We start from the raw sequence: 12018 nt of genomic DNA, 5'->3' as shown, positions 1-12018 counted from the left end.
GGACGCCCGCAGAGTCTAGAGAACCACGGCCGCCGGGGCTTGGAACCGGTTGGTGCCGGGCTGCCCAGTTGCGGAGCCGCCGCCCCTTCCGTCCCCGGCCCGCGGTTCTCTCAGCTCCGGCGGGCCCTGCGCGCGGTGGATTCCGTGTTTTCTGGGCCAGGGGTAGTCAGTTCTGCCCCCGGTGATGACTCTCTTTCCTCCAGCTGCCGGCTGGGGACTATACTCCTTTCACCGCTCCGTTCAGGCCCCTCTTCCTACACTCCGCTGGTACTTATTTTGGCTAGAGCTTCGTCCTGTGGTTACCTGTTCTTTCTCCCATCCATCTGCTGCTTCTCCCTACCCCCACCAGCCAGGTGCTCCATGCTTTTAGTACTTTGTACTTTTTACAGGTAGGGCTTGAATGTACTTGACAATATTTTATCAATAACCGTCTATTCCTAAGGAGGTTTAAAGTTCCTTAACCAGTTGGCCAAATGAAACCACTAAAATGAGAAACAAGAAAGTGACTAAAGTTATTAGAAGTAGTCGTAGAATCAGATTCATGTTAGATTGCAGACCATTTTGTCGTCTTGGGTTTACTTCCTGGTTAATGCCATCTTGTCCAGGATAATCTTAGGTTAGATCTCCATCCTTTTATCCCAGTGTGAGTCTGCTTTGTATCGGTCAGATCTCTCCGGTACTCATGAGCACATACAAATTCACCTAATGTTTGTAAGAATTCTATCGCAAGGTGCTTGGGTACCTAGGACGATCTGTAATGATAATACTTTTTTTTTTAAAAAACTTCTGCTTGGATCTTTCCTTCATAGCTTGTATGCATTCTTCTATATGGCATCACCATTTCTATATATTCAGATTTACTGTACTGTGCTATAAAGCTTGGTTATTTTAACAGTAATACATGTACTGTCCACGGCCCTGCTCCAAAGGAACTACTTATATCAGACCTTATGACAGTCTTCAAATTACATATCCTGAATTGTTTGTTGTTGTCTTGAGACAGGATCTCTGTACATAACCGTTGCTGCCCTGGAACTTACTTTGTAGACCAAGCTGGCCTCTTAACTCAGAGTTCTGTCTGCCTATGCCTCCCAAGTTCTGGGGTTACAGTCGAGGGCCACCACACCTGGTTCTATATTGTTTGTTTTATACATACATATTTTCACTCCATGATTTTTCCCCCTTGGTCAGCATGTGTCATGCGCATTCTTGGACACTTTAGTGATACTGTTGTGGATACACCAGAGTGACTGATGAACCACCCTCACCTTTCCGGTTTCGTGCCTTCTCTTTCTGCACCACATTCCTTTGATAAGACTTGGTATGTTATTATTTATACCTACCCAATAAATTATTTTTTTGTTTTTTGTTTTTTTCGGAGCTGAGAACCAAACCCAGGGCCTGTGCTTGATAGGCAAGCGCTCTACCACTGAGCTAAATCCCCAACCCCACCAATAAATTATTTTATCTTGTCATTTCTAATATATATCCTAACATTTCTGACAATGGTTTATTTATATTTCTGTATGTGGTTCCATAATTACATGTACTGCTGTATCATGGCAGAACTAATCTGTGTGGCTGCTATTCTGTAGTAAATGTGATCAGCAATAGTATAGGATTCACTTTACATAATTAAGTAATTTTCCTTTTATCATTGGAGTTTTGAGGGAAACATTTCCTTTAATAGTACTGTCTACAAATCAAGATATGCTTCTTCCAGTGGATAAAGATATTTAGGCCTAAAGTCAGGAAACAGAAATAAGCATAAAATCAGGACTAAATAGGATCTGGCTTTTAGGACTGTAAAAACTTAGTGCAAACTTTGGGCCTACCTCTAATGTTGCTTACCTCCCTCCCATCCTTTTTTTTTTTTTTTTTTTTTTTTTTTAATTTTTCTTTTGAGGCAAAGTCTCACTGTGTAGCCCTGGCTGGCCTGGAAGCTGTGCATACCAGGATGGCTTGGAGAGATCCACCTGCCTCTGCTTCTTGAGTGTGGAGATTAAAGGCGTTCACCACTATCACTGAGTGGTGACAGTAGCAGGCTCCTTTGCCTTCTATGTCTTGGGTAAGAGAAGAAGTGATAACTTCCTAAACACATTTGTATTTCATTGTCTGGATCTTTCGATGTTTTTAATAGTGCTATTAGTATCAAATAGTATACAGCTTGTGGGGAATGGCACTGCTTTCATTTGAAATTCTAACTTAAGCAGAAACTTTGGTCTGTAGATTCCAAGGTATCATTAGGCATGTAGTGTGGTAGAAAGGGTCTGTGTCAGCAATTATACTCTTGGGTTCTGAACCTGACTACCCAAGTGATTCAGTGGAATGGCCCCAGGCATTCTCTAGCCATCAATTTTACAAAATAGGATAAGGGACTCTGTCACCAGATAATGTGAGTAAAGTGCTTTGAGATCACCAGATGAAAAGCATCCTGTAAAATTAAGGTGCTCGTGTTGTTTTGTTACTGTGATCATCAGAAATAATTGTTCCTTTAATCATATTGAATAAGGAGTTTAGGTTACCTCCACATAGGCCTTTGTTAGGAATTAAAAACTACTAAATTTGGAGGAAAAGGACCAATCCCTGCGTTGAACCTAGTTTCTTTTCTTTTTTTTTTTTTTTTTATTAACTTGAGTATTTCTTATATACATTTTGAGTGTTATTCCCTTTCCCGGTATCCGGGCAAACATCCCCCTCCCCTTCCTTATGGGTGTTCCCCTCTCAACCCTCCCCCCATTGCCGCCCTCCCCCCCACAGTCTAGTTCACTGGGGGTTCAGTCTTAGCAGGACCCAGGGCTTCCCCTTCCACTGGTGCTCTTACTAGGATATTCAATGCTACCTATGAGGTCAGAGTCCAGGGTCAGTCCATGTATAGTCTTTAGGTAGTGGCTTAGTCCCTGGAAGCTCTGGTTGCTTGGCATTGTTGTACATATGGGGTCTCGAGCCCCTTCAAGCTCTTCCAGTTCTTTCTCTGATTCCTTCAACGGGGGTCCTATTCTCATGAACCTAGTTTCTTAAAGAGAATATTTCACCTTTTGGTGCAAGTTGTTTTTTTTTTTTTTTTTGTTTGTTTGTTTTTTTTTTTTGTTTGTTGTTTGTTTTTTTGCCTAGGACCCTTAATAGATGATTCCCAAAGTCCAAAAATTGAATTTTTGCCTCTTTGGTGTTGTAGCTAAAAGCCATAGGCATAGAAAGAGGCACACAAAAAAGGAAATGATAGTTGCTGTCCTATTTTTAAGCTTCCTTGCTTTATTACAGGAATAAATATACTCTTTGTCCAAAGAGAAAAGTCTGTGTTAGCAGTGCCCTTCACTCCTGTGCCCTTGTTTGTTTTTAGATTTTTTTTTTTTTATTGCTATACGTTGTTACAAGAGAGATGGTCTTATAAGAGCCAGTCCTTGGATGACCTTAGGTCAGATAAGACGTGGTTCTCCCTTCCAATTAGAGTAGCCCTTAAAAAGGTGAAGGACTCTGAATGTATTTTCCACTCCATTTAGAGTTCATTCTTACATACATAGAAGTGAAATGGAAAATAGTCTTTCTTTCAAAAGGCACTTAGTAACAGTGGCCTGGGGTTTTAGCCTTGGTGTTAAGAAATACCATGAAAGATTTCTTCTGATAAAAGTAATTTGTTTTTCTCCAGGTAAAGCACCATATCCCACTTGAACTCTGCATCCAGGAAGCCCAGGATTGAAGACAAAAGATCAGAGACATTGACTAACCTGGAAACAGGGACATCTTTGGAACTTTATCTACAGTAATCTTTTAAACTGTCGTCAGGTGAAATCAGCTTCATCTTATTCTGCTTATTGAAAAGGACATGGCTTCAAGGATTTTAAATTTCCTTTTAGTTTTTCATGAACTTGATGGGAAACGGAGCCCTTAAAAGGCGTGATAATAACAAGAAAAGATTGAAAACAGGCAATACTGCTGTCTGTTTTTTCTCCCCATTCAAAGAAAAGGATTTACAACTCAACCCTGTAACAGCTATTGTCCAACTTTGGCCATCAAGAGAGAAATAAATAAAATTAAATCACCATTGCCAGACAGCCAGCCCTGGTGAAGTCAAGGTGTGAGAGTGGTGGCACTGAGAAGACTGCCAAAAAGGAACAAGAACTGCAGTTAAAAAAAATCAGCTTCTTTTTAAGCTGGAAGAGACCCCAAGTTCCTTCTTGGATTAAAATAGAAAACCAGGGCACACCTTTTAGGTGCTGCTCCTATTTTTGTGAAGTGTGGTGTTGTGGAGGGGCTCTTGTATCTCCTCAGAAGAGTTCCTGCCCTCCCCACCCCAATACTTCTTTCCTCCCTTTTGAAGACCTGCCTTCATCCATGAGCTATACCTTGATCTGCCTGACTGCATGTTTTCCACCTGCGACTGTTTGCATGCGTACAGCCTGTTTGTCTTCACGTTTTAAACTGTACAAGTTGTGTTTCTTAATCTCCTTTTCTGCTCTATTCTGGGGAGGTGGTTTTTAATCAGTTGAAATCACCTTTCCCCCTCCCATGTGCTTTCCTTCATTTGAGATCTTTTGACCTTCATTTTTATTTGGGAGGGGGAAGGGTGATAATTTTACATTTTCTGTTTTCCCCAGTTTTCTTTCCTCTCTGTTTCCCTCATCCCATTTTCTTATCTGTTCTGCCGCTGTGTGGGCCTGGGCTATGCGGCAGGGCACATCATTCATCAGAGCTCCAACATGCCCGCAGAGTCTGGAAAGAGATTCAAACCCAGCAAGTATGTACCGGTCTCAGCAGCCGCCATATTTCTAGTGGGAGCTACAACACTCTTCTTTGCCTTTACGTGAGTTTTTTCCGAAGTGGCATTTGGCGGTGGGAGGGTCTTGCCATGGAAGTGAAGACTATTTCTTCAGTTTCATTAGTTATTTGGAAGGCCAACTAGTTGTCTGACCCTACTCTGTTGGTTTCTTCTACTTCCTGTCCTGTGAACTCAGATGTCTTCATGTTTTCCTATCTAGTTCCATCATAGGTGATACTAAACTAGGAAGGAAATAGGAAAGCACAGAGAGGCTTCAAGAAATTTAAATGAAAAAGAGAACTAGAATTGACTTAAATCTTTTTAGTTGTTTTTTGGTTTTGCTTTGCTTTTTCTTTTTGAGACAGGATCTCTACAGAGTCCTGGCTGTCCTAGAACTTACTATGTAGATCAGGCTGTCTGTGAACTCACGTAATCTACGCGCCTTTGCCTCTCAAGTGCTGAGGTCAAAGGCTTGTACCACCAGGCTGTGCCGACTTAGTCTTTTCAAATAGCAATCACATCTGGCATGTCTGAGACATAGGCTAGAATTGTGAAAGCTGAGTACATCAGAGAGGTGGTGTTGTTGCTGCTGCTGCTGTTGTTCTTTTTTGTTTTTGAGCCATAGTATCACTGTGTTGCCCGTACTGGCCTGGCATTCCATAAGTAGACCAAGTTGGCCTCAAGTTTGTGTTAATCTTCCCTCTGCCTCCTGAATTCTTGGATTGTATACATGCTTTTATCTTTTTCTGCCAGAATTGAGAATTTTGAGACAGAATCTTGTTATGTAACCCAGGCTGGCCTTAAATTCATGATCCTCTTGCCTTAGCCTTCTGAGTGCTTGGGAATTGACTTAAGATATACTAATGAGACAGTGTTGGTTTTTAGTGTTACCTAGATGCTTTTTTTTTCTATACTTGTAAGCGCTAAGGTCTGGAGAAGTAAAGGCTCCTGGGAAAGACCCAAGTTTTATTTGGAAAGAAAATACTAGAAGAGTTATTTGCATTAGTTCCCACTAAAAGGAGTGGGAGTTCTTGAACTCATTAATTCTAATGGGAAAAGTAGTTGGCATTCAAAGATACCTCACTTAGAGTCTAGGATCTGCAGCCTTCCAGGTTAGGATCTTAAGACTTTGTTCATCTTTGTTTTACTGGAGGAGACTGGCTTTTTCCTCCTCTGTCCCATGTGGCCATCTAATGTCTTTTCTATAAGCAGTTTATAATGAGTCTATACCAGCCTTCTGAGCTTCATACTGTTGAGTCATTGAGCTAGCATTCCAGCTGCACCTCTTGGAGTGATCAGGGAACTAAGATCTTCATTCTTCATTCTCTTGTCACTTGTGTAACTCATATTCTGTCCTTGATATGGAGGAGTGCTTCTTCAGTGTCAACATGTTTTGATTTTTGCTGTTTATGAGTAACAAAATCAAAAACTTAACTAAGAGATATTTATATCTTTGTGCTTTAATAGTGTTGTGCTGGGTCAAGAGAGATGGCTAACTGGATCTACCTGATAGGAATGTCTGTTTTCCTTTGGGAGTCAAGCTCTTGTAGTAGCTAAAGTATTCAACTACAGTATAAGTGGTTTTCTCTTCCAAACTGTTGTTGAGATCAAGCATGCAGAATCCGTATTTTAATTTGTTAATCTGGAACCACTGAAGTGCTTGGCTTGTTATACCAGTTTGCCCACAAAAGAATTGTCCTGACAGGCACCGTCTTACTGATAGATGAAGCTGTTTCGACTACTTTTTCATTCTTTGCTCCAAGTTGAGTCGGATCCCTCTTGTGTCAGCTGCAGCAAAAAGTTTTTGGGTTTTTGTTTGTTTGTTTGTTTTTTGTGGTGCAGGGAGTTGACTCTGGTCTTGTGCATGTTAGGTGACTATTTTTAACATAAAACTACATCCTTAGCCTGGGGAAAAATGGGCTCTATTTGAAATTTCTGCTTCTAATTCAAATTTAGGAGAGCCTAAAAATCACAAGTGAAATACCTCCATCATTAGTTTTCACAGGATCAGTGTCTGGGCTTCCTTTTCTTACCAAAGTCTCACCCGTGGAGTCAAGTCATAAGCACTTTCTTGCTTTTACTTACTCCCCCCCAACTCCCGTGTCCTCAGTGGCCAGGAAGGGTCTTAGATACCTTGGACCTGGAATTATAGAAGGATGTCTTTTTTTTTTTTTTTTTTAAAGATTTATTCATTTATTATATATAAGTACACTGTAGCTGTCTTCAGATACACCAGAAGAGGGCATCAGATCTCTTTACAGATGGTTGTGAGCCACCATGTGGTTGCTGGGAATTGAACTCAGGACCTCTGGAAGAGCAGTCGGGTGCTCTTAACCGCTGAGCCATCTCTCCAGCCCAAGAAGGATGTCTTATGGAAGAACAACTGTGCCCTTAACCACTGAGCAGTCTCTGTCCCTGTCACCTTGTTTCTTCTGAGAGCCTTGAGCCTTGTCTTTTTCATCTGACTGAAGTGTCTCCTAAATAAGCCCTTCTGGGCCGAGGCACCATGGCTCTCAAGAGTGGTTCTTCTGTGCATTCCTCCCCTTTTGAGATTTAAACACTGTTTAAAACTACTATGTGAAAGAATTCGCTGGTTTAAATGAAGAGATGAAGCAGCTCTTTTTGAACGCACTTCTATGTGGGGCCATAAATCTGTAACTGCTCTGTCACCCTCCTCTTCTTTTCACTAGGTTACAAGTGGCTCTTACATCAGTCTAGGTCCCAGGTGATAATTACTTTGGGACCCGGAGGACTGGGAGCAGGAGGAAGAGGTCCTTTCAGCTGGCAGACATAATTAGTAGAGGCATGTAGGCTTCAACTAATTAGGAACAATTTACCCTCCGTGCTTCTTTGTTAAGTAGGGAAAGCTATGAACAGAAATTAGCAGTTAGGTCTGGTCATCAAAGAAATAATGATGCTTTTCTGTCCCAGAGAAGTCTGCAAAGAGTAGTTGAGATTATCCCTAGAGCTGATCCTCCTCCTCCTTGACTTCATTTGGTCAGTACTAAAGCCAGGCAGTAGCTGCAAGTAGCCTGTCTTAATTCATTTCTGTCTTCACTGTTTGGGTAGGAGAGTATCTGCTTAAGTAAACCTGCATCTTCCTGGTTACATAATAAGAGTTTGCATCTGGGTTCCATCTGTGGTAGTTCAATACTTTTTTGTTTGCTTTTTTGAGAAAAGGTTTCTCTGTAGCACTGAGCCAGTCCTGGGACTCACTGTATAGACTAGCCTGGCCTTGAACTCAGAGATCCACCTGCCTTTGTCTCTCAAGGACTGGAATTAGAGGTTTGCCACCACCTCTGGCTGCTTTTTTGTTGTTGTTGTTGTTGTTTTGTTTTGTTTTTTTTTTTCTTTTCTTTTTTTCGGAGCTGGGGACCGAACCCAGGGCCTTGTGCTTGCTAGGCAAGTACTCTACCACTGAGCTAAATCTCCAACCCTTTTTTGTTGTTTTAAGACAGTCTCACTATGTAGCTCTGGTTAGCCTGGAGCTCATTATGTATACCAGGCTGACCTCAGATTCATAGAGATCTGCCTGCCTTTGGCTTATATTGGGATTAAAGGTGAATGTCAACATGCTCGCCTTTTGAGGTCAGGAGACTGAGTTTGGTATTTTGTTAATGTTTTTGGACCTCAGTTCTTCCTTTCTAACTGGAGCACGTTATTTCAGCTGTGTGAACGTTTCTAGATGGCATCTCACGTGAAATCTCAGTATATATATAAAAAAAATTAAGAGTGCTAGGATTCAAATGAAATTTATACAAGTCCAGCTTCCCAAAGTGCCTAAGACCTCAGAGCTCCTGGTAACATCATTGGGAATCACTAAATTGATCTCTTCCATAGTATTCCCAAGTACACAGTCTTAATTTTCCATTTCTGAAATTGGGGAGAAGAGGTAGGAAGATCTCTGGTTTTGGTAGAATAAAAGGTTAGTAATACATATGGTCTCTCCAGTGTCCTACCCGTGGCCCAACTTGCTTTCTTTCAGATTCTGCCTCAGGTCTCTTCCAATCTATCTACAGAACTGGGCAACTTCTGTGAGTTTTTTTCTTTTCTTTTCATACCAGTAGAGGTGATAGCACCTGATTTGTGTGGGAACAGCCTGGTGATCTGGGGCATTAATTGAGGGATGGGTGTTTCTTTCCTTCCCGTGTGGTTTTCCTTATCCAGGAATAAGTGCCCAGGTTCTACAGCATACATGGTTCAACTGCTGGAAATTATAAAGTATAGAAGTATAAAAAGCAAGTGTAAAGAGAAACTTATGAACCTCTCAGAGGACAAATTGTTTTCCATGGAATTTTTGCAGAAGCATTCCTTGATGAAATTCTAGGCTGGAAATGGAGCATTAATTGTAGCCTTCTCATCAAGACACACTGGACAAATGCTCAAGAAGTATGCTAGGCTCGGGTGGAGCACATGGGCAACGCTCTTTTCTTTAGGAGCTTAGTGCCTCAGCTTTAAGTGTCTTTGAATCTCTAGGACCTCAAAGGGGAGATGGGATTAAGGAGGAAAGAGCTGGAATGATAACTGATGAGAGTGATGATTTTTCTTGTGTCTTGTATCTGGTGAATTCTCAGTATGATAGATGCTGATTTAAAAGGAATTCTAGTAGCAAAGCATGGCACATGCCTTTAATCTCAGCACTTGGGAGGCAATCAGATGGATCTTTGAGCAAGAGAACAACCTGGTCCACAAAATGAGAACCTGTCTCAAAGAACAGGACCTCCCTCCCTCCTCCGCCACAAAAGAATTTTAGTTTCTTTTCAGACATGCTCCTTTATTTTCATGTTGTATTACATAACTGAAGTGACAAGTGGCAAGCTTCCTGTGAACTGAGAATTCGAATCTAAAACTTTTTGATTTTTTTTCTTTCTAGGAACTTGACCTTTTTTTTCCCTTTTACATAGTAGGAAGTATTAGAAATGCTAGGGAACAGGCTTTCAGGAGAGTGTATATTGAAACCCCCACTTCCCTTTTACTTGGCATTGAAAATAGGCTTAATGAATGGGTGGGCAGAAGAACCTGTTCTACCTGGGGTGGTTTGTCTGGGAATCCCATCAGTGACTCAGCTTCTGAGCTGCAGCCACTCCCTAAACTTCTTGTGCTCTGTGATTATTACTTAGAGCTAAGGACAAGTCCTGACTTCTCTCCTTAGTTCTGGCTACATCTCTAAGGCCACCAACTCAAACAGGCCACTTGGGGTGGCCATCTTGGAATCTAGCAGAGTGCTAAAACATGGGAAGCTTTTCCTCAAGACAAGTAGAACATAGGTGTGTGGCCGAGACAGGCTTTGCTCCCAGAATGTTGAGGGGGATTGTTCCTTTAGCTAGAATGCAAGTCTGGGTCTAGAAGACACTGTTCATGAAGGTGAATTATTTGAATCACTTAGACATTCTGTCACTGTGGGGACGATCTTTATTTTAATAACAGATTGAATTTTACTATTATGTATTTCCCTGAAATGCACTGATAGAGATTTAAAGATAAAGTTTGACAGATACACAAGGAATTGGGTGATTTATTTTGTTTGGAAATGACACTGAAGAAAAAAGCTGAGGTCTAAAAGGTCAAGAGTTGAGCCAGGTGTATGTAATACTTATCACCAAGGAGGCTGAAGCAGGCAGGAATATTAGAAGTTCTAAAGTTAGTGTTAGGGTATCTTAATGTTCCAGGCTGAAATAGGCCACACAAAGAGACCCTCATTCAGAAAAACCAAACAAATGGGAGGGTATGAGGAGGAAAATAATAAGAAAAAAGAAAGACCTAGATTGAACTCTGAGTTGAGGGGCTACAGTGACCAACCAGTTCTAAGAACTTTAAATCACAAGCACCTCAGCGTCCTAAAGATTTAATTTATTTTTCCCTTCTAATTATCTTCCCAGGCTGTAGGAGTGAAGTGAGTCACCCTTTCTCTTCCTCAGGCGGAAATTGAAGGACAGCTAAGTACTAGGGAGGGGCTCTGACCTGGATGGTTGGTTTTCAGTTTCTTTCCTTCCCTCCTGAGAAACCTGGGACGTAGGCTCTGCGGGCTCGTCCTTCTTATGTTATAGTTACACACCAGCTCCTGATGACGTGACAGAAGAACATCTTTCCTGAGCAGAAGTGCTCACAGAGGAAGGGACTTTCTGTGATAATGCTGTGGAACTGTGGCTAAAGGGATATTTTCATTTTGACAGCTATCTTATTATTTTGGCTCCCAATTCTATGTAGCCCAGTAAAGAGAAGCAATGAGTTTATTAATATTTACTAGCTGCAAAGCCTGGCACATAAATAGTACTTAGTAGTATTTATACATTTTTAATGTATGGATGGCTGACTTTGGAATACTGGATAGTGGTGACAGAGATTTGTGTCTCATTGGTTTATTTATATCTAATTAAAAAGCCCACTGCTTCTAAACTGTCCTGTGTCACTATTTACAGTTGTGTTTTTTGTTTTGAAACTGATCACCCTTCTTGACTATAATGAATTAGTATTTCAGATATCCATGTTGTCTTATTGTCCTAAGCCCATCTTTTCCTTCATTAAATTCTTCCTGTATTCTGACTGGGTAAAAGGGACAAGGGCAGATGCTGTCCTTATTCTGGAGATTAAATTCTCAACCACACAAAGCAGATTAGAGTCTTAGCTAATGTCTTGTAGTGAGGAGGAAGTTCTTCTGAGCTGAGCTGAGAGATAATACTGATAAAGTAAGGTTCCTGGGAAAGAGAGGACAGCCTCTCTATTCAGAATTAGGTTCTGAAAGAACCTGAAGTCAGATTTATGTTAGCACTCTTTCTTGTTTTTCTTGTTAGAGGTATCTAAAGCATGCCTCTTGATTTGAATGCTATGAATACTGGATATGTGTGCCCCCTCCCACCGAGCCTTCCATAGGATTTAGAATTTCTTTTGTCTGAAATTGGCTTAACTTTTCCTCATATTCTTTGCTCCATTTTTAGATATCAGGAGAAATCTAGTTCTTTGTTCTTTACAGATTTACATGTCATTCTTGCATAAAGGCACGATGATCTGCATTATTCTAATTTTAGTATATGTACTGCCAAGGTGAACATTGTTTTTTTTTTTGTTTGTTTTTTTTTCTCCTGTGGAGCCTACATGAACCTTGAACTGGCAATTGTACTTTCCACATTCTTTTTTTTTCTAAAAGAATTATTTATTTTATGTCTATGAGTACACTGTAGACACTTCAGACACACCAGAAGAGCGTATTGGATCTCATTACATATGGTTGTGAGCCACCATGTGGTTGCTGGGAATTGAACTCA

General features: G+C 41.0%; 1 protein-coding gene across 6 annotated transcripts in view; it reads left to right on the top strand.

The window, feature by feature from the left end:
* Zdhhc5 (zinc finger DHHC-type palmitoyltransferase 5) overlaps window positions 1-12018 on the top strand; it is a 28156-nt gene that overhangs the window by 515 nt on the left and 15623 nt on the right. The window contains exons 1-4 of one of the 6 annotated variants that reach the window (XM_063284138.1): window positions 1-267; window positions 1192-1321; window positions 1907-2068; window positions 3647-4801. The exons of 1 other annotated variant lie outside the window; for it this stretch is intronic. In XM_063284138.1, coding sequence (XP_063140208.1) covers window positions 4698-4801 — 104 coding nt within the window. In that variant the 5' untranslated portion in view covers window positions 1-267; window positions 1192-1321; window positions 1907-2068; window positions 3647-4697. Of the gene's footprint in view, window positions 268-1191; window positions 1322-1906; window positions 2069-3646; window positions 4802-12018 lie in introns of those variants that run through there. 4 more of the 6 variants (XM_017591897.3, XM_017591898.3, XM_017591896.3 and 1 more) reach the window with 4 other exon arrangements.

This window comes from Rattus norvegicus, chromosome 3, assembly GCF_036323735.1.
Source record: "Rattus norvegicus strain BN/NHsdMcwi chromosome 3, GRCr8, whole genome shotgun sequence".
Lineage (NCBI taxonomy): Eukaryota > Metazoa > Chordata > Mammalia > Rodentia > Muridae > Rattus > Rattus norvegicus.
This window is presented reverse-complemented; position numbering and strand designations above follow the sequence as displayed.